General features: G+C 32.8%; 4 protein-coding genes and 1 long non-coding RNA gene across 6 annotated transcripts; 1 reads left to right on the top strand and 4 right to left on the bottom strand.

The window, feature by feature from the left end:
- Positions 1–555: 555 nt before the first annotated feature.
- Positions 556–6,879, bottom strand: LOC128167999 (histone-arginine methyltransferase CARMER-like). 2 transcript variants are annotated; one of them, XM_052834038.1, is made up of 14 exons: positions 6,721–6,879; positions 6,014–6,136; positions 5,767–5,867; positions 5,497–5,601; positions 5,223–5,333; positions 4,867–5,044; positions 4,600–4,690; positions 4,355–4,436; positions 3,946–4,121; positions 3,604–3,741; positions 3,221–3,393; positions 1,889–1,987; positions 1,621–1,733; positions 556–1,172 (listed from the first exon to the last, which is right to left on the bottom strand). In XM_052834038.1, the coding sequence occupies exons 1-14, from the start codon at positions 6,851–6,853 to the stop codon at positions 1,056–1,058; spliced, it is 1,740 nt and encodes a 579-aa protein (XP_052689998.1). In that variant the 5' UTR covers positions 6,854–6,879; the 3' UTR covers positions 556–1,055. The 2 variants fall into 2 exon arrangements, with proteins under 2 accessions (XP_052689998.1, XP_052689999.1); XM_052834039.1 differs by lacking the exon at positions 1,621–1,733 and having other exon boundaries at positions 1,031–1,172.
- A 464-nt stretch (positions 6,880–7,343) lies between these two features.
- LOC128168000 (exosome complex component RRP40-like) lies at positions 7,344–12,886 on the top strand. The gene is made up of 4 exons (XM_052834040.1): positions 7,344–7,556; positions 8,016–8,165; positions 10,973–11,127; positions 12,250–12,886. The coding sequence occupies exons 1-4, from the start codon at positions 7,365–7,367 to the stop codon at positions 12,461–12,463; spliced, it is 711 nt and encodes a 236-aa protein (XP_052690000.1). The 5' UTR covers positions 7,344–7,364; the 3' UTR covers positions 12,464–12,886.
- A 150-nt stretch (positions 12,887–13,036) lies between these two features.
- On the bottom strand, positions 13,037–21,794 carry LOC128168001 (iron-sulfur cluster assembly 1 homolog, mitochondrial-like). The gene is made up of 4 exons (XM_052834042.1): positions 21,643–21,794; positions 14,885–14,938; positions 13,761–13,866; positions 13,037–13,590 (listed from the first exon to the last, which is right to left on the bottom strand). The coding sequence occupies exons 1-4, from the start codon at positions 21,718–21,720 to the stop codon at positions 13,442–13,444; spliced, it is 387 nt and encodes a 128-aa protein (XP_052690002.1). The 5' UTR covers positions 21,721–21,794; the 3' UTR covers positions 13,037–13,441.
- LOC128168002 (uncharacterized) lies at positions 16,469–21,337 on the bottom strand. Its single transcript, XR_008241282.1, has 3 exons — positions 21,103–21,337; positions 16,688–16,758; positions 16,469–16,580 (listed from the first exon to the last, which is right to left on the bottom strand). It is a non-coding gene; the product is annotated as an uncharacterized LOC128168002 (long non-coding RNA).
- LOC128167995 (uncharacterized) lies at positions 16,775–21,096 on the bottom strand. The gene has a single exon (XM_052834031.1). It carries the CDS (start codon positions 20,212–20,214, stop codon positions 17,149–17,151), a length of 3,066 nt encoding a protein of 1,021 aa, XP_052689991.1. The 5' UTR covers positions 20,215–21,096; the 3' UTR covers positions 16,775–17,148.
- Positions 21,795–22,978: the final 1,184 nt, after the last annotated feature.

Here is a 22,978-nt window from a genome sequence, read left to right as displayed (position 1 = left end):
TGAACTTTAATCCATGTAAACATCGACAGATGTCCACCATAATCATTTTACATGTACCTCAGGACCTCAAGTGGTCATCTACTCATAAGCTATGAAATTGTATCAAATATAATTACATGTATACTATATCAAGAGAAATAGAAACATCAATGCACAAGTCTTTGAATGGCTCTTTTGGTAAGGTTGGACAACATAATATCTATACCAGTACATGTATTTACCTTCAGCAATAGAGCCTTTCTTTCAAGATGGCACAAATACATTTGAATATTTCCTATTTCTAGATATCATAAATTATATGCTCATTTTAAAACGTTTGAATTCATCGGTTTATAAAGTTCCATTTCCATTAACCGATTTATCCTTAAATACATGTAGCTTTAAACTGGGTTCCGACTATGTTCTCCACAATAGAATAATCTTGCTATATGGTATATTTGTTGTAAAGCATACATGTTCATGTAAATGATCACCCCAGTCATTAATCAACCAGCTGTTTGTTTTCCTTTTCCTGAATTCAGTAATATATATGTACATGTAGTAAATGAAGGCCTGTAGGGTACTTTTCTTTTAATATGACAATTGTTTCCCATTTGATCATGCAAAAAATCACGTTTTTGTTTACTGAAGTACATGTACTTTGAAACAAATCATGTATCATGTGTCTATATCACATTAACAGATTTATTACATGATCTCAGCAGAAAGATTAAAATTAATTCCACTTAGTCTGTCACTCAACAGAAATCAGTCCATCCTGGAGGTCCGAAAAAGTACAACTAATACACGGATCCATCACTAACGGCTACATGTAATGTCAACACAATATGGAACTACATTTCATATAAGGCTTTGTCTTCGGCGGCAGCTTTGTCTACAGTATACATTGTGTAGAACTTGCCCCTTCCAACAGAATCATGACACAACACATCAATGATACAGTTGAGCACAGAAGAAGAGATCCAATGATTATGATAGTCTAGTGAGCTATAGAACACAGATACTGTGTAATTGTTTGTAAAATCATCTGACCATCACTTGCTGCTGCTCTACTGTCACACTGCCTCTGATTTCCGTGACTGTGATTGTGATGGATAAATGACATTTCCTGGCATAACATAATCCCCTATCATAAACTGATTGCTGACTGGGAAACTGGCAGGGATGGAACTCTGTAAAAGGACAGAATACAAATGTCATCATATACTGCAAACAGTACATACACAAAGCAAACCCGTAAATGTGGCTATTAAAGATTTTAATAATTTTTTTTTAAAAATTCAATAAAGTCGTTCAATTGGAAATACATGAAAAGTAAATTTGTTTCTCATTAATTTAAATTTCAAAGCTGAAAAAACAAACACAGCAGTAATCCAACACCCATGCAATGACGGCCTACACAGGGGTAAAGGTGAATAAGGGTGAGTGAGGCTAAATGGGATGTCACATGTGTAAAGTGAGTGTGACACATACCAGGATAAGAAGTGTGTTTTTTAATACCAAAAAATTCATTATTTGTCCCTAAACTAAACAAATGACAACACTCTTTACTTTCCTATTTTCGTCATATCTACCGCGCGTACTGCTCATGCCCATTAAATCAATTCAGCACCCACTAACCTGTGATTGGTGTGCAAAGTTGACTGGACTTATTCCAGCCCCAACAGATGCTCTGTGGGCATTGGATGTCAAATTTATTACGCTTGGTATACCCCCAGGGTTGATAGGAGCAGCTAAAATAATTTTGGAAGATTTTGATTACACATACATTGAGAGAAATACATTATTATACACTTTGAACTTGTCTGAAGCATTCATACAATCTGATACATTTGTGAACAAACCCCCTGTACAAATGAAATATGTCATGTTAACTTGGAGAACTTACAGACTGGGACAAGATTTTGTTGAACGACCCCCTGGTGGTTAATGAGTTGGACGGCACTGGTGTCACCGTTGACCAGTCCATTCATATAGGCAGTCTGACCTGAAAACATAAAAACAATATTTGATGATGTGTTATACAACTTGCTTAAAGGGGCATGGTCACGATTTTGATCAAAAATTATTTTTCCGATTTTAATGTTTATAATGCTTCAGTGAGGCATTTTTAATAGGCAACCAATATTTAAGTGTCATTCATTGAGTTAAAAGCGAGTTACAGAGCTTACAATTCTTTGCAATGTAAACAAAGCGTTTGTTTACATTTTGAACGTTGAAGTGAAAACTTCAGTTTTAGACCAAAAATGAATGTGGTAAACCTTAAGATCTGTTTATTCATGCTTGAATTGAATAAGAAGATGGAAAAATCAGCTTGAAAAAGAACTTTTATCAGTATATTGAACTAATGTAAACAAAAGCAGGGCACGAGCCTTGTTTACATGACAAACTTCACTACTGACTCTCCAATTTCATTAGGTCATTGGAAATGCATTCCTAAAGCAGTGTACATAATAAAAATCGAAATATAGAATTTGACCAAAATCGTGACCATACCCCTTTAAATCAGCAGAGGCATGTACATATACATATTGTGAAGACAAACTTGTACAAGACGAATCATTTGTCATCCAGTTTTCAAAGGATAAAATGATAGGGATGGGACGATCCACAGATGCACTGGTGCATCACGGTATTTATTTTGACGATATTTGGATCGATACGTTTACCAATACAACGATACCTTAGCAAACTTTTTTTTATTTTCATAAAATATCCGAGCTTCAAATAATGGCTATTTCTAGTCCGCGCGCCTAAGATGAAAGTATAAAGATGGCGAAAAACCTCGTAAAGTTGTCAAAACTGTTATGAAGCTAAATCTTGAGTGTGGAAAACTTTTGGATTACTTGTTTATGAAAAAATAGTGTATACGAGACTAAAGTACTTTGTAAATTGTGCAACGCTCATTTTAAATATAATGAAATAACTTTAGACATGCGGTAATACATTGACAGATTGAATAAATTTTAAACCCTTATTCATGTTTTCATTTAGTTGCAATGTATCGTGATATGTATCGTATCGCATCTCATGTATCGTGATATGTACCAAATCGGCTAAGTACAGTAACGTCCCAGCCCTATAAAATGATGACTATATATATAAAACAAATCAACAACTTCCTTACAAGTGCAAAGTACTTACATACATGTATGTTTAAAATTCAGTTACTTTGCTTCATGTATTTACATATCTTATAAATATTGAGTATACCCAGCACCTGTTGCCATATTATTCCAGTAGGCATCAGTGGGGCAGGTTGTGTTGGTCCCTGGGGGAGGTTGAGGGGTCTGACCCGTGTAACGGAAAAATGGATTTTTCAGATCTAAAGTGTTTGTGGACTTTGAGTTTGTTCCTGGGATGTTTAATTCAATGTCAACATCATAACTTTGTCTGCAATGAGAACATTTTTCAAACTCTATAATGTCGACTTGATATTTGTAATACAAGTACACATAAGAAATCAATGAATTCTCTTACTCTAAGAAGGTTAGCATCAAACTTGTAAATTACAATGCAGTATTGACTATAAAGCATACTAAATGTATTTTACAAATTGACGAAACATTTTTTCCTTAGTTTATAGTATGCACATTTACCTACCTTTTATTACACCTTAGCACACACTTGCCGGTGAGGGTCTGTCCCTGCTTGACCAGGACCGGGGTTTCCACCAGACACCTGACCTGGTACCAGTGGGTCAGGGTCTCTGTAGGGGCTGTAGACAACCATACCGACTCTCTGTAAACCAAACAAGTCTCTTATACAATTGTTTAGCAGATTCAGTCAACACAGAAATTTTTAAAATATCACAGTTCAAAAACATTTGAGTTATAAACAAGTTAACCATTTAACCAAAAAAATATATCACAGGTCTGCATATCCTCTTTGTTTCTAACAGATTTTTCAAATTAATGCATAAATATATATGTATTAAACAATTACATTGATCCCAAAAAGGCCACATCAAACCAGAAAGCTAGACCATGCACCAAACCAGACTCGTGCATACTGAAGGTCAGGGGGATCTCAATGTTGTGTAGGTCTGTTTCATCTGCCGTCTGGAAATCCACCGTGTGTTTCACCGACTTGGCAAGACATATCCTCACATCAAAAGTGTCCTACAATGTCCAAATAATGCTTTGACATTTCTTGCACGTTTTGTTTAAATTTGTAAATATTTACTAAATCTGATGTATACATGTAATTTTGATAATGTAGAACCATCTAAATTTGCTGGGGCCAATTAATGTGGATTGAGTTCCAACAAATATTAATGATTCCACTATGCATACACAGTGTATTCTTTGATTTTGAGGACATGTTATCCCATACATGTGTGTAGGTTACTTACGACAATGGGCTGTGTGAAGTATTCTTTGACAGCTGCACTACGTAAACTTGCTAAATCAATTCCATGGAATGATTGCTGATACCTAAAATCAAGTTCAGAAAAATCACAAAGCAGGTATAGAAAACATTGCAAATCATTCATAAAATGTGCATTAAAAAATGTACATACAGTTTTTATTGGAATTCTAAATACAGGTGCATATACATTTTCATGTACTTCACTTAGTTACTAAACAGAACACATACCAGAAATTAGCCTTTGAAAATTGCTCCAGGTAAAGGGCTTCATCTGTGAATGGGGCTATGTGCAGGTCTCCCTGAGTTGGAAACATCTTCCCTTTAAAAAAAAATTGAAAAACATTATACTTCAGTTTTATGCATATAATATATTTCTGTCAAGGTTTGCTGTACTTATTATGCATCATGTGTATCAATATTTTTATTTTATTTGTTTGTCCATTAAATTTCTTTTTCGTTAACATTCCACTGAAAAAAAGTACATTGTGTGCCTACCTCCAGGTTTGAGCCATTTCTTGGCATGGAGGAAAGTCTCCAGCATTCTCTCATTGAATAGCATGTAGCCCATGGGCTCGGATATAATGGTGTCTACAGCCTCTGGGATCTCAACATCCTCCACCTTCCCCGGCACCACCACAATCTTGTCAGACATTTTGTTTTGTGCTACCAGAGTCTTTAAAAAGAAAACAATCGTGTGTTAAAGACAAGAATCCCACAAATAATCTGATAATTTTATCCAAGGGTTGCATAACCATGCATGTTTCAACTATTTGGTTTTTCATCGACAGCGAATCATGTTTGAAAATTATTCCTCCCCCCTGAAACCAATCATTGTTGACCAGATTCCTCACCTGACAATGGGTGGCCATACTGCTGGCTTCGATGGCGTACACTTTTCTGGCTCCAGCCTGAACAGCAAAGAACGACAGGATGCCTGACCCAGCACCAACATCTAACACAACCTGGAGAAATACACATACATATCTTATGGGGGTGAAATTTCTTAAAGTTTGAGTGAACTGTATATCTCAGTCAATAAGATATGTGTTGCTTAATTGCCGACCAAGAGGTGTGTGTTGCAATAATGGCCTCTCTTGATGACTTGGAAAGGGAGAAACTACTGACCTTGTCATGGAAATCTATTAAGTTGGCCAACATAGCCCTTTGGTATGTTGATGTTCTTATATAGTCCTGCATCATGTTCTGTTGTTGTGAGAGGTATCCATAAAACTACAAAATAAGAAGCCCATTTTCTGCTACTTTGCATGTTATGAAAGTTCAATTGCAGAAATATATGTATATATTCAAGTATGTATAAAGAACAGAAAATGGAAAAAATTGTTACCAGCCTTATGCTTGATAATACTCAGACAGGAAAACTTTAATAATCAGTACCTGGAAATATTGGACAGCTGATGCTGAATCTGTTCTGTCACTGAACACAGATTTTAATCCATCTGTCAGTTCATTCAGACGGAACTGAAACTGCTTCATATCTACATATATGGAAAATGGGTTCTTTACTAGTTAAATCAAACTATTATTTTGCTCTAATCGTTCGGGTGATATTTAAATTATAATTTGTTTTCTTTATTCTAGATTGGCATAAATAATCATCAATTTTAATAAAGAACAAACATACTGTGAACACTAGAAAACCGGACCAGTGTTGTGTCCTTGTCTCGTGTGAAGATGATACTCTGTGCTCCCATTCTGGCATGTTCCGTGTCATTGTTTACGGAGAACATGTGAATTGGGGCTTTGTCTGCAAAATCAAAGTACACTCTGTCAATATCAATTTACAATGCAAACCAAAAAAATCTACAAGTCCCCTATTAATACCAATGCTTTACTTTAAACATCTTCTTTTGCTATTAAAGTAAAGACGCTACGTACACCAATATAAAATAAAATGTTCAATGGCAAGTCAGAATTGGGTGTTTTTACTGTAGAAAGAAAGAGTAGATTACATCTACCCCCGTGATGAGACTAATACTCATCTCCGGTTTTCCACAAGGATTTAGAATAATGCTGTAATATTTCTGCTGGTATTTGAAAGTTTCAATACTGCAATATTCTGGATAAGTCTCATTTTAATAACCATTAATAACAGCTATTAATTTACCTATAAAATGTTGATAGCATACTTAAAATAAATGACATCATGAGATAAGTTTTGGAATTAAAATGTTACAAAATAAATAACTTTGTAAATAATAAAAGGGATATCAATAACACTCATTTTAATCAATTCGATCATTCATTCATCATGTTCATGTGTCTGTCTTTGTCCGCCAATATGAAGAAAGCTATTTCAGAGAATGATTAAGAAGAGAGAAATATAAATACCTTTGAAAAACTGCATCATAACACAGTCTCCTTGATGAGATACATCAAGAACAACCGGATGATCTGTTAGAAACTTAAAATTGTAATTTTCTGTTAGAACAGCGACCTGCACGTTGTCAAAAGTTGACGCCATTTTTGCTCTATGAAGGTATAGCCTATTTCAAAATGCAATAAAAAGTGTTACAACGTTCAAAAGTATTATATAAATTTTCAGAAATCATATATTGTATTGTGAAGCATAAGTTATCATAAAATTGTTGTATAAGGTTTTTCCACATCTAATTGATTCACTTTCTAAAGGATCAATTTTGAAATGAACTATAACATGGTGACCTTAAAATGCACAGAATGCGTAAATAATAAAATTCGGATATTATTGAAATAATGTGATTTTTTTAATTATTATTATTTCTTTTTGAGGAGGTATAAACCAATATATGTTTGTAATTTTTTTCTTTTTATATCAATAATTAATTTTTGCAGATATTTTATACGTTAAAAAAATAACAACACTAAATAATACTAACTGAAAGTATCCGTGTTAAGTTTTTCTTTCAAACAATCTGTATCGTTTAAATGTTTATGACAATGAATCTCTCTAACATATCTCAAAAACGTTTCAATGTATCAGAAATTTATCAAGCATGGTGGACAGTGTGGGTAAAGTTGTTTTGCCAGGAGAGAATTTAACCAATTTATTAGGATCAGACTCAACTTTGAAAGTAGTGCTTGGTCCAGGAATACGACAGGAGACAGATTTAGTGATCGTGTCAAAACCTGGCGTCTTAAAGTTTAAAGAGCCAAATATATATTGGGTTGACAGTTTTCAAAAGCGGGTGAGTTTTTAACAAAAGCATACATGACCAGAAATTAGTCCTGATTTCTACCCCACTCCATTTGTAACCAGTAACATTGGTTACAATGCTAAATGTTAAAGTTTCTATGGGCTTTTCAAACAGCAGTTACAGGTCAGGTGACAATGGTGACAGTATTAATTTTTTCATTATTGAATACAATATAATGTATTTGTGACTGGTTACAGTGGTTACAAGATACAATTCAAAAGACAGAATATTTATTACATCAAAAGGGACAATAATGCAAGTTTTCACTTCACCCAGGTGTTGTCATTAGAGCTTGCACTGTTTGCCGGGGTGAAGCTAGTGTTAGTAGGAGAGTGGCAGTATATTAAATTAACAATATAAATGGTTACAAGTAATAAAGGTCTGGTTAAATAAACCATAGATTGATAAAATTGCAGTGATGTGAAGACGTTTACTTGTTATCCATTTCAGTATATTCCTCAAAGAGGAGACTCTGTCATTGGCATTATAACTACAAAGGCTGGTGATGTCTTTCGTGTAGATGTTGGTGCCAGTGAATTGGCAACATTACCATATTTGGCTTTTGAGAGTGCTACAAAAAGAAACCGACCAGATGTTAAGGTTTGTTGCTTTTTCATTGCAAGTCATTGTAACACTATATTATTTATAGCATGAGGGTTGGTCCAAAATATATAGTTCTACAGATGTAATAAAATTTTGAAAAGATCCGCAAAAATTAACTAAAATTCATACATTGAAATATCTTTCTTTTCAGTTCAGATCTGAAAATTTTACTGCATTATAATTATATCCGAGGATAATATATTCTATACAGTGTTAGGTGAGGATAGCCGCCGCATAATGCCAACGTCATTTCTAGAGACTTAACATTACGTTAAATCTTCATGATTTAGTCTTCAACAAAGAATTGGCCAAAATGCTCCATTCATTTTTAGCTCACCTGAGCTGAAAGCTCAAGTGACAGGAATTTTCCTAGCTTAGTTTTGGGTCCGTTTACCGTACCCATTCCCAATCTAAAAATCACCAAAATTTTGCCAAATCCAGATCCGTTTTTCCCAATCAAGTGTCAGTAATTTTAATTATCAGAACATGTTCTTCTGGTATATAAAATGAAACTTCAACAGCTTTTTTCCTTCATTTTTGTTTATTACTGGGCATAAATAATGGAACAACTAGGGAAGACTTCATTGACTCATTCGCTTTCCGTAATTTTGCCAGAATTTCCTCATCCTGTGAATTGATTTCAATCGATGTTAATTGCTTTTATAGTGATGATTTTTAAAATTGTTAATTTATAATTGGTTAATAATTGTGCCAATTAAATGCTAAAACTACCATAAAATCGTAAATCTGCAGTTATTTACAAAATAAAACAGTTTCTCTGTGTAATGGTTGTAATTGGGTCAAAGGGTAGGACTAATACCCCCAAATGCAAATATCATTGCCATATTTCAAAGAATTATTTCATTGCATGCTTGACAATAAGCTAACACAATTAAGAAACACTTCATCTATATAAGGTAAAAATGCATGAATTTAATTAATTTTTACAAATTGGAAAACTTTTAGAAATTTGGAGAGAAAAAAGTATTTTTTTTTTATCTTTGAATGTAAGTGTGTGTTTGCTTCAATTTTATATCAGTTACACTTACTATCTAAAAATTAAGTATAAAATCTGTAAATATCATTGTTACATCATAAAATAAATTAAATCTTCCAAACTTCTCACTTATTTCTGTTGGTGAGAAGTAATAAAGTATAAAATTTTGCCATAGGTTGGTCCTCAAATAAAACTAGTACATTTTTGTAATGTTCCCAATTTGAACAGTTTGCGCGTCAATTTTTCCAATTCCACGGACCCTTGACCCAGTTTTAAAACAGTAGGAAAACCCCTGAGTGAGCCCCTCTGATCACTTTTTGTCCTTATGTCTGTCCGTACATTTTCAACTTTTTCTCCAGAACCACAGGGCCAATTTCAATCAAACTAGACACAAAGCATGATTTGGCGAAGGGGATTCAATTTTGTTAAAATGAGGGGCCATGCCCTCTTTCAAGGGGAGGTAATTGGGATTAATTGAAAATTTGTTGATTTTTTAAAAAAATATTCTTCTCAAAAACCATTAGGCCAGAAAAGCTGAAACTTGTCTGGAAGCATCCTCAGATGCACAGATAGTGTAGAATCAAGTTTGTTCAGATCATGGTCCCCGGGGGTTAAGGTGGGGCCAATAGGAATATATAGAGTAAATTTTTTTTTTAAATCTTCTTCTCAAAATCCGTTTGGCCAGAAAAGCTGAAATTTGTGTGAAAGCATCCTCAGATAGTGTAGATTAAAGTCTGTTCAAATCATGGTCCTCGGGGGTAAGTGTGGCCACAATGAGAGGTGCAATTGTTACATAGGAATATATAGAGAATTTTTTTTTAATCTTCTACTTAGAACATGATTAGCCAGAAAAGCTGTAACTTGAAGTATCCTCAGGTAGGGTAGATTTTAAAATATAAAAGCTGTGACCCTTGATCTAATACTGGGGTCCATAAGGGATTCAAAGTTTAACATAGAAATAACATATGCTACAAAATAGAATGTTACAAGGAACTGTTGTTCAGGTGAGGGATGTGGCCCATGGGCCTCTTGTATTGATGACATATTAAAGTCATGAACTTAGCCTTATTATATTACTGAAGACATAAAAACCTAGCTTTAATTTTCCTTCAGAGAAAATGTCCTCTGACTTAATTCTTTATTAAAGTATGGCATAAGCTTTTATAAAGCATTTGAACCACATTGAGAATATTCCATTTATTTACTCTCTCTCTCTCTCTCTCTCTCTCTCTCTCTCATTATTAGGTTGATATATCAATTCCAATTATCTTTTAAGTTATTTCTATCTATTGAAGTAAAAAATGCATCTGATATCACGTTACGCTCATCTGGCCTTTTTATTCCTAGATCTAGAGACAAAAAGGCACTGCATATTTAACCGAAATGGACAGTATTAACGCTTATCTTTTTTTACAGCAGTTAAAAAAGTCTATGTTATACATTATCTGTTTTAAAATATTATGTTGTTTGGAGCTTTCAAATTTTGGACCATGTTATTTATCTATCATAAAGCCATTATGGCTTTATTGGATTTGATCACACCCCAACAAAAGTACTCAAAGAATGGTTCCTTATATAATAAACATTCATATCTTCTCAATAATTCAATAAACCAATAATTTAAACCAATTTCTTGTTCGAAGTACAATTTCGATTGGGGAAATTTTTGATATGTTATTTTGTGTAAAACAGCGCCAACAAGAGGTGCGTTGCATTGTGTGACATTCGTTTTGGATTAACCCTTCTAACTTAGAAATTCCAAATTTTAATGATTTACTTGCATATAATTAGGATGTTTTTTTTTCAGGTTGGTGACATAGTTTACTGCAAGTTTTTAGTAGCTAACAAAGATATGGAACCAGAGCTTGTTTGTATAGATGGCAGTGGTAAGAGTGCCGGACTTGGTGTTATTGGACGAGATGGAGGAATGTTGCTGCAGGTCCCCATTAATTTGGTGCAGAAGTAAGTTTTAGTATTGCATTATTCATCAGGTCGAGACCACTATAATTTGTAACGTCGGCATAAATTTGCATACTAAATTAGCCGTTTACTTTTATCGACAAACCAATCAGGTGAATGAGTTGCAAGGCATTGTGGGCTACTACAAGTTTCAGTGTATACAAAGCGTATTGAAAATATATACCATTTTGAATTGTCCTTTGGAAACTCATTTTGAATGATTTTTCAGAATTTATGAAATTAATATGGACAATTATGTCTAAACTTCAATTTCTATGCTCACATTTAAAAAATATTGCATATGAGGGCTTATATCAACCCATTTTCAACCTCTTTAAATACCCCATTGTCAATGTTCAAAAGAGAGGCAAGTTCTATTGAATTAGAAGCAGTGAGTACCGTTTTTTCACGTGATACCCCATATTTGGGACAACATTAGTAGAATGCGCGTTGATATTTTCTTCAGGGACATTCATCAGAATGCTTAACGGACAAAATAATAAATGCTGCATAGCTTGCGCTTCTGCGTTTGTATATTTGTGCATTTCTACTACCGTGGCTATTCACGTTTGTTAAAAATATACAGTTACCTGTATTTATTTCTAGTGCACAATGATAAAGTCACCAATACACAATTGTGCAGTTTTTTCTTATCAAAATCTGTTTGTACTTGTTTGTTTGCGTATGTTTGTCAGTCGTTTGATACTGATCATTTTTTGAAGCAACAATTGATCAACTAAAACAACGTATTTTTCAATGTGAGCATGGAACAAAGTTAATGGTACGTAATCTTTCTTTTTCTACCTTCTAAAGTAAAAATCAAGATGTACAAACATTCCGGCAAGCAATTAAATATTGTTAATAAAACAGACAAAAACCACGTGCGTTTGTTGAATCGTAAACACGTTGTAGACCGTCATGCATTGCAACTCATTCAGTGGATTGGACAATCTGCTTGATGCAAATACTGTCACGTGTTAAATAATGCTATCCATATAAGGTAGTGTACCCGACCTGTTCATCTATTGATTATTTTCCAAAAATGCATTTTTGTTTATTCAACAGGAGACAGATCGTATAATCTTTGATATCTATTATTGAAAGAATACACCTTTTTTTTTGCAGAGTGTTGAGTCCAGAGTGTGTTCTATTCAAGACACTTGGAAAGAATTTAAAGTATGAGGTTGCTGTAGGAATGAATGGACGTATTTGGATTAAGTGTCACACTGTGATGGAAACTATCGCTGTAGCTAATGCCATCAGTGTTTCACAACACATGACTAACCAAGACATTCAGAAAATGTGTTCACAGATGGCAGATTCTTTAGTAGGATTTTAATGTGATACAGTTTATTGCTTTTTGTTGTTTCTGTTTTTATGTATTGAAGATGTATTTTTTAAACTATATGATTGGCAGCTTAAATGATTCAACAAACAAATCTTTTGAATTTACCCACTGGTATTCATATCAAGTAGTTGAAGGTTTGTTTCCAATTAAACAAACAACTCAAGTTGTCTTTTCAATTTCCTTCTGACCTTGAAACAATTCACTAAATTTTTGTTGTTCTCAATGCAAACCATGTTCTACCCAGGTATTTTGATTAGCTCGTTCATTCTTTTGTGAAAAGGTAATGGTCATGGTAATGCTTTCACTTCATTGTTTTCATGACATGATATTAATAAATCTTTGTTTTCATGGCTTCAAAAAATAAAGAGTTTTTTTTTCATTAGTGGAGATTAATTAATATTTGTAAAAAAGCAAATGAATGTAATGAGTTTGTCTAAGGTCAAAACTACCAATGTGTATGCAAGACTGGCTGGCTATGACATTCTGATAATGTTATCTGACTCTGTCTGTAACAAACATTATTGCAATATCATACACATAGAGATAGAATTAATAAAAACAAAATTCAGGAGACCTGATATATTTATTCATACTTTTGTCATAGTATTTATAAAGATCTAATAAATATAAATATACCAATTCACAAAACATACAGCTGTATTTACAACATTATTTAAAATCATTTACATAACAAACAATCAAGAACCATTGAATAAAACATAATGATAAAAATAATAAAAAGCCTTCAAAACAAAAAAATTAAGCTCATTCAAAAACCAATCATTTGCATCACAAAACATCATAATCAACATTTATTCACTTGCAGCATCCAGTCACCCATCAGTCTATTCACACCGAGAATTCACTTTCCTCTCCTAATGACACTACTCAGGTACATATAATCACATTCAACATGGATAAGAAAATCCACACTCACAGACCATATCACAGAGAATCCCAATATATGGGTCATACATTGAAGCTTTCTCCACAGCCACACGTGCCTTTAATGTTCGGATTGTTAAATATAAACTCGGATGCTAGTTTATCTGTTTGGTAGTCCATTTCTGTCCCAAGTAATGTTAACTGGGCTTTGGAATCTATCAGAATTCTAACACCTGTTCAGAAAAAAGAATTTCATGTTTTTAAATACCAGTATACATAACTTAAATTCTTGTTTAAAATGTTTGCTAGAGGTTGTATCTGTATTATATGTACAGTATTATGAAAAACAGTTCTATAAAGATTCATGTTTATTTATCAATTATCAAGTGACTGAAACACTCACCATCTTGCAATACTTCTTCATCAAATTTTGCCTTCTCTCTGGCATACTCCATTGTGTATGTTAAGCCATTGCAGCCTCTAGTTTTAACACCTATCTTCAAACCAATCTGAAATACAGGAAAAATTCATATGGAGTTTAACATATGTATTTAGTTTGATAATAAATACTGAAAACAAGAGCTACAAAAGAAATCACTGTACTAATATGTGGTAAAGGGATCAATAACATTTTGTTATTCTTTATCTCATCTAAAAATCAACTCGTTATATATGGTGTTGTGTCAGTTTGTTTAACCCATAAAATCAACTGGGAATATATGTAGTTTCGAATTCTTCCTGGAATATCATAAAACTTCAATAAATAAAGAAGTAAAGAAAACACAGTTTAGAGAATTTATCATAATCTACATAATCTGTAGGTGTAAATTAATTATAAGGTCCCTGTCAGTACTGCTCAACTTTTCTTTAATCATTAATGAATGATACTTAAATCACTGTTGAGTCTGTTACGGTTAGTATTGTTGTACATACTGGATTTTAACAGCATTTATTTATTACATAAAGAATGCAGTTTTTTAAAATGGGCACATACATGTACAGGTAACTAAAATCCGAAAAGATACTAGAACCGTAATTATTTCAAACATATATCTGCAACCTGGGCAAACTTTAATATCTTTTGAGATGTTTAATTACCGGTAACTATGAATTCGTGACATATGGTCTGGGAAATTATTTCATGACTGTTTGCTCTCTGTTTTTGAATGATAACTAAGAGACAGGAATTTTATTTTATAATAACATTTGATATACAAATAAATAGAATGTTCATATTGTGATCATTTTAGATATTATCAAAAAATAATGATTAATCAAACATCTAAGTTTTTAAATACGAGTAACCATTAATAAGTCAGAATGAATTGCAATTAACTGATTTGATTGAATGTCATCCCTAATAATAAGTGCTTTATATATTGTGTATTTATACACAAGAGCATTCAATATGGTATTGTACCAGGTTTTTAATCGATATCCAGATGAATTCAGAGTATTACTGGTAGGATACATGTATTGCAAACAAATTATTATGTAAACAGTGAGCAAGAGTAATGAGTTTCTTACCGTTCCTGGATTTTCACCGAGGATTTTCTTCACTTGATTAACAGCAGCTGGTGTCTAAAATATTGTATTGGTATTTATTCTTTACAAAACAGTTTATGGACTGAATATTGGATAATATAACTTTTTAGTATTCACTTTGGAGAAATGGACAGACATTGCATCCATCCACTTCTGAAAAATTGCTGAAACTACTTATCCTACAGGTTGGGAACAATCTCCCAAATAAGATATAAATGGGATATAATAGTCTGTTTGGGATATAATATCCTAAACAGGATTTAAATTTGAAGTGCAAAAAAAATTTGAAATTTTTTATTTGGTTATTTTCAAAATCCACATAAATTCATATCAAATGCAACAACTTTTGGACAGTATACAAGTTTTACTATAAATCTATAGTTACTAGTTAGTTAGATTGATCCCCAAGAAGTTTGGGATATAATGAGATCCCCAAGAAGTGTGGGATATAATGAGGGATCAATCTTTGTACGAGTGTTATTACAGAAAAAGTTGTTCACCAAAATTTGTTACATTTCATGTATTCAAATTTAGACAAATTTTTGGAAAAATAAAAAAAAATTTTTTTATTGCACTTTATATCCCATTTGGGACATTGGTCCCAATCTGTCCTAAGCCTGTTATAGTCTGTCCCAAGTTATTGCTTCCATCACTTTTTGACGATTTTTCATAAAAATACACATACCTGTGAAAGAAATACAATTGAAATCGATGAAAGGGAATATATCCAAAATATCTTCATTGAACAGTTATCCCTTTTCACTCATAAAACTTCACTGGAATGAAAATAATTTTCTTACGGAGATTTAAAGTGGGAAATGTTTACATCTTTTCTCCATTCGGAATACACTTGGAATACATTGCGCAATTTGTTAACGTTATCATCCGGGCTTAATAATGGCTGATGCAATGCAAAATCTCAGTAGACTTTCAATTTTGGGATGTGTATTTAAACCTGAAGCGGTAGAGGGGGCTTTTCAAAACAGATAATCTGGACATTTTTCATATTAGTGGATGAACGTAGTTTGAGCACAAAGGTATTTACTATTTTTGATATATCAAATAAAAAGTGGTGGAAGCAAAAACTCGGGACAGAGTATAAAAGAATAGAAAATATGCCTACCAAAGTCTTTAAAGGGATGTAGATCTTGCTAACTGGCTTTTAGCAATTTCTAAACGGTTGCATATTTCTCGATAAATAATCATTCATCATATAATTATACGAGTAAACTAATTTCATTAATCTTACAACTATACGAGTAAATAATTTCATAATAGAGATGTGAAAAATGTATGTAGGCATGCCAAGCCAATTTTAAAATGGTATTATGAGATTAAAATCTTTGTATATTTCAATTCTGTTACCTGCTATTAAGCTTAAAAATTCATTGTTTTTGAGAAATTCCAACATTATATATTTTTAAAATATTTTTGAAGTTTGCACTTTTAACATATACAATTGAATTTTTACATATAAAATGTCACCTCCATTTTCATACCTTTAAACCACTGAAATTTTTTTTTTGTTAACACAAAACTCAAGAGAATTGATAAAAGAACAATGTCCAGTGTGAAATTTTCATTAAACATACAATTTTATTAATTATAATTAACAATGAAATGAAAATTGTTAGTTTATTTTGGTCGATCAGCTAGATCTCTCGCCCCCATGCAATGTCTGTAAATAGAATTAAAAAAATATTAATTTATGTGATATTTGCATATCAATAAAATGAATAAATAAACAAGATATCTCAGTAATACTATTTACTAATACATAATTACCTGTTTAGAAATGAATCAGAACAGTATACAGAAGTCTTAACTCGGGAACCATGAAATCTCTGCTAACATGTCTGAAACCAAGCAAAAGTAAATTTTGTAAGATATTTTAAATTTTTAACAAATTGTATGATTAATGGACTGATGAAATGTATTGCTTTAATAAATTGAAATGTTTAAGTTTTATTTTCAGTGATGAAGAGTAAATGCAATTCTCATAATTATCATACAGTGTATTATTAATACTAGCACCAATATAGAAATGTGAAGTCTGAATTGAAAAAAAAAAACAACCCACAACTATAAGAACAAAACAAAGAAGACAAGCCTGCAACTTCTATCAGTTTTCAATAGTACATATGATAAATAATTAAAAACAAAATGTTTTTTAGTAAAAAAGAAATAAAATTTTAGTATTCCATGAAGTAGGAAATTCACAACTGTAAAGGTCTTTTCCAAAACTTTCAACAACAGAAAAACAACCGAAATGCCATACATTCAACTGATACCTCTGGTATAATCTCTAAATCACCCTTTTTATAATCATCCAAAAGTTTGTAAGTGTACACACACTTTGTAATTCCATCTTCTGCCACATCATTATCATACACAATGTTATAGAAGTTCACAAAACCTGGCACAACACTTATAACCCTTCCTATGTAATTGCCATTTGAAAATCTATGTGTAACCCTTTTCCCAACCAATAATGGAGTCCTAATTCTTTGTGGTTCAGTATCTGGGCCATGATAAGCAGCATCTATAAGCTTCAGCAAGTTTTCTCTCAATACAGAAATAGGATGCTTTTTACCTTTAGAGCTAAACTTAAAAACCTCTTTGTTTTCATGTTTTTGCTTCAACATCTTTTGTCTAAATCGAAGTTGAGCCTCAAGTGCTTTCCTTTTCTCATTCTCCTTCTCAATCTCACCAAGTGCTGCATCAACTCTTTCCCTCGACTGCCAAAGCCCATAATATGCTATTTCATTTGTTTGTTTTTCCCGCTGTGCAAGTAAATTTTGCTCCTTTTTAGCAAGAGCAACCTTTTTTTCTTCTAAAAGCTGTCTTCGCTTTAAAACAATATCATGGCACCGCTCTTTAAATTGTGCTCTAAGCTCCCTTCCTTCCGAAATACCCTTACTTATCATCTCGTGTTTTTCTTGATCTGGTAAAGAATCTAACCATTTGGATGTTTTGTTAAATGAAAACATGATGAATGCCTCATTTGTTATGGTTGATGCGTTTGGGCGAAAACTTATAAAGTTGTCTAACATTCCAAACACTCTCTCACTCATTTTATTGTGTGGAACAACAGATTTGCTTTGATCTTTGAGTTTATCAGAAGGGTTATTGTATGCTCCTCCAGGTAAATGTTCTCTTAAGGCGCCAGAAACAAGTTTATGGAAGCCACAAAACAGCAATTGGGCAAGCTGAATAGCAATATGATCAAATTCATCATTTGGTTTCACTAGTTCTTCATAAAGTTTGTCTTTAACAATTAAACTCTCTTCAAATGGGTACTCATCTCCATTCACAAATCCTGATGCATCTGTGCTCTGTCTTTCAAGGTATACAGTAAGGCTTTCAAAATATGTGTTAAGATCTAAAATATTGAGGTTCTTTTCAATAATTCTCCAAAACGGTGCAGTTATTAATTTTGATATTAATCCCAACACCTTGCAGGCAGCAAGGAAAACTGGATTCTTAATTAAATGAGCAATTATCTTGTGCAGATTGTTTGTAACTCCATGAACATTGTTTAGAAATGTACTGATTGTCTCTCTGTGGTAGTAAACTACCTCAGCAATAAAAAAGATTACATTGAACCTGTTTCCCCGGAATGGAATAAATAATACTTTTTTATCCCTTGAACTGCAATAAACTTTGAATTCTGCAAATGCACCACATTTCTCATCGCCTCCACAAGAGAAACATTTTGAGCAACATCTCATTAAAGTTAATGTTTTAGCCTCGCTTTTTGAAAAATAACATTCACTTTCCTGGTCAGTTTCAGGATCTTCAACAACATTAGATTCAGAATTTCCTTGTTCATCTTCAAACTTTTTGAGAATAGGTGATGTGCACTCTGCCATATTTACAAGTAGATGAAGTGCACAAAAGAAGTTATTAACTTTGCTGCACATGAGTTTTTGTTCATTACTGAGTACTTCCCAGTCCTTTTTAACAATAGACAAAATTTCCGATTTATACTGCTGCAAAAGTTCTGTGAATGATATGTTTACTTTAGCCCTATCAGACATGAAACTTTGGATGTTGCTTATGATTGTATGACCAACTGATACATCTTCATTGATTATCATTTCCTCACAAGCAGATGATATGTCGTTGAGAATTTCTTTGAAAGTGTCCAGTGTTGTTGAGGCTGCTTTATTATGCATGTCTCTTAGTCCCAGGCAAAAGACCTCTTTTTCTTCATTGCTTGCAAGGAATGTTTGGTAAGTCTTGCCTTTCTTTCTCGTTTCATCTCCATACAAACAAAGGTTTTTCTGTTGTCCCAGTTTCACACCAATGTGTTTTTGTCCGATTGCTACCTTTTCACACACAATGTTGTCTACTGTTTGTCTTGATGGCAATTTATTAGCTACTTTGTTTCCTAACTTTAAAACGCTTTCAATAACTGATGGGATGTTTTTAGTGGCAACATTAAGAGAGGTCAATTTCATTATACATTCTCTAACCTTGGGGGTGTATGATCCAGAATCTTCATCAAATATTTTCATTTCAACATCATCATCCAATAAATTCAACAAATAATCTCTTTCCTGTTCCAGTGCTTTTATATCACTTTTCAACTTCAATAATTCTTTTGCAGAGTCATCATTACCCTCTGGTTTTGTCTCGTGAGGAACAGATTGTAGTTTTGTAAGCTCAGTCTGCATAGTTTTATATTCAGACAACAATTCCTTACATCTTTCTTTTTCTTTTGTAAGCAAATATGAGCAATCTCTCTCCAGTTTTTGATACTTTTTAGCCGTTTTTATTTTTAATTCATCTCGTTTTCTTTTTCTCATTAGTAGTAAATTCTCATACCTAAGTTTTCTTGTTTTTGCTTTCCATTCATCAACCTCTTTTTTTCTTTTTTTTTCTTTTTCTGTTATTTCTTTTAATTTATTTTGCTGTAAATGTTTTGACGCCTCTATTTCTTCTTCACAGAGAAGTTCTCTATGCTTAATTTTTTCATTTTGTTCTTTTAATGTGTTGCTCAAAGACATCAATGTTAAATTAACTGCTTCAGACTCGAATTGTGCCATAATTGGCTTTTTAACACCTCGTGTTACTGTCCCTACAGGAATTTCAAAATTTAAAGCTTCAAAATCGGTTCTGTATTTCCCCTTTTTTTTCTTTAAGTTTTCATTTGTGCGTCTTAATTTCCTTACTAAAGCATCTGCATTAATAATTTCATTTTCTCCTATATAGTCTTTAAAAATTTGGTCAATTTTACATAGAGGAACATTGTCATTTTTCATTTTTTCAAACATGTTTACGGCATCTTTATTGGTTATGAGTGGCATTTTTTTTTTGGGGGGGGGGGGTGTTATTTAACAGATATCATTACAGTCATCCAGAATTGTCATTTTTCCTCCTCGATTTTCAATTAAAGCCCTATTTATTTCAAAAATGCTGCTTGGGATATCTAATAGTCCAATGAGTTTCTTTTCACGTTTGAAAAAAATTTCGTCCGTGATATCTTCTATCAAAGTTTCAATGAACTCTGTTTCCTGATACAGGTAGTCTTCTACCTTTATTTCAAAAATATCTCTAGCTTTTAGATAGTTGTTATCATCATAAATCTCTTTAACAAATTTGTCAAAAATGCTCAGTAATTTTCTGGCATTATCTGAACATGTTTTGCTGGCTAAACGGCCATCCAAAATTTTCCTGACAAAGGAAAGTTTAGGAACACAAAACCCCGCTCTTTGCCTTTCAAGTACCTCACAAAGATGAGAACTCTTTGACATACTCTTGATCTGTTGAAAGTAGTAAATGAATGCCATTACAATATGTAAATCGCCTACCATAATCAATTCAATATACATTTCGAATTTCCTCTGTTGACATATCGAAATTAACGTTAAAATCTTATTATCTGATCGAAGATAATCCGTAATAAGAACAATTTCAATAATATGGTTTCAAAATAACTTTAAATACAAGCATAAACTACGCTATATATCTTTGAAAATGAAATAAAAGGTGAAAATCAGTGTGAAATATGGGAGCCGCCATTTTTGCACGGAAACGAGGCTATCAACACACCACATATTATTTCGACAAAATATACATATTGTCGTGCATTCTTTCATCATTTCTTATAATAATTAACAACATAAAGTATGATATATTTTACCTATCATAGTTAAAAGGTTGCCTTTGCATTTAAAAAGACAAAACACACTTACCGCTCTCTTTCAGCTTATTTTTCTTTGATAAAAACACGTGTTTCTCCAGAAGTAGAGAGAAAGGCATGCGCTTGGATCATTTCGTAAACTGGTTCCTTTAACATTCGGAATATATCGTACGTTTTCTTCGAGTTGTAAGCCGTAAAAGACAACAACCCTCATGCCTAAAATACGCATGACGTCAGAGACATATAAAAAATAGAGAAGATCGAGTTACGGCCCTTTGCTTTGGCATGCCTAATGTATGTAGTTACACAACATAGAATGGTGATAAACAAAAATTAATCTGTGTTGTGGAAACATACAAGTCGATCCAAAACTTTAATTTGTACGAAAGTGCTAAGTATTGACTTAAAAGTTTTACCAAAATAAACTGTAGCAAGGAGATAAATAAATTACGTAAGAAAACGTGACGGCTGACATTGACCTTTAACAATACAAATATATATGAATACAACTCGTAATACTATAGGTCTTAAACATCTAAAGTTTTATATCATTAACAAATATCAAGTTAAACATCAAAACCATGTCTCTCACCAAAACTAAAGGAGCCTTCGTTGGAATTAATCGCTTTTTGGCAACTGCACGCACTGTACCGACGACTCTTGACGCCATTTTGTATGTTATTGTACAATTTCTCTAGACTTGTCGTATTGTAGAACATAAACGCCAAAAATAACCGAAGGGCAATTTTTTTAAAAGTAAGTCGATGCTAAAACGTTTCGTCATAACATTTGTTTTATCTTCAATATTACGTATTATGACAAGCATAAATATTTCATGTATGTCAACAACTTGTTTGGTGTTTTTTTGTTGTTGTTTTTTTTTTTTTGGGGGGGGGGGGGTTGGTTTTTTTTTATGGGGGGGGGGGGGGGGGATTCGTAATTTGCCTGTAGGCTGTAATGCTAGTTAGAACCATAGTTTTGTGTGCACTTATCAGTTTCACAAAGTATAAACTATATTTGTTTGTAAACTATTGTTTAAGGGCAGTGAAGTATAATTAATGACATTAATCTATATTTCAATTCTGTTACCAATAGTTATGCTTTGACCTTAACCTCTGGACAATAGTTTTCACTGAGGATCACTGCAAACCCCTTAAATTATATACAGACAGTCATCATTTAAATCTGAGCAAGATAAAGCCAAGGGTAGAGAAATTTTGGTTGAAAATTGGAGATCTGCTATGACCTTTACATAGACATGTGGTTCAAGGTCATTGCAAACCCTTTACCCATATATAAGCACAATTGATGTTAAATTTAAGTCAAATAGGCATAAAGGGAATGAACATATTGTTCAGACAAGGATTTTTAATGAAGTTTGATATGACTTAGACCTTTGACTTAAACGCTTTGTTTTAGGTCAAAGCATATTTTTTTTAAGGCATTCCATAGAGGGGGTAAGAGCCAGATTGGACTAAAAGTAAAATTGAATAATAATGATCCATAAGTCAAGAATTTTACACATATTGTAACTTTGCTATGACCCTAACCTTAGACCTAAAAACTCGGTTCAAGGTCACTGCACATTCTTTACCTAAAGAAACTAAGTAAGTGAAGTATAAGCCATATGATCCGAAGGGGAGCGAAAATGAAAATATGCTCAGGACAAGTCATGTCAAATGGACAGACAGACTGATCAATATAAGTGGGTCTTAGCACAATAATAGACCATCTGTATGTAAAGAAAACTATAAATATTAAACAAAACACATTTACATACCGGTACATTGATTTATTGGTTTCGGTCAAATTTCACCACTCAAATTACTGTTATACTAGCTGGAATTGATCACATTTCATTTATAATTCAGATATCTCTTGGAAAACAATATTTAATATCATAAATAAAGGAAAATTCAATATATTGA

The sequence above is a fragment of the Crassostrea angulata genome, chromosome 10 (genome assembly GCF_025612915.1).
Source record: "Crassostrea angulata isolate pt1a10 chromosome 10, ASM2561291v2, whole genome shotgun sequence".
Lineage (NCBI taxonomy): Eukaryota > Metazoa > Mollusca > Bivalvia > Ostreida > Ostreidae > Magallana > Magallana angulata.
Note: the sequence above shows the minus strand (reverse complement) of the source record. Positions and strands in the feature narration are given on the sequence as shown.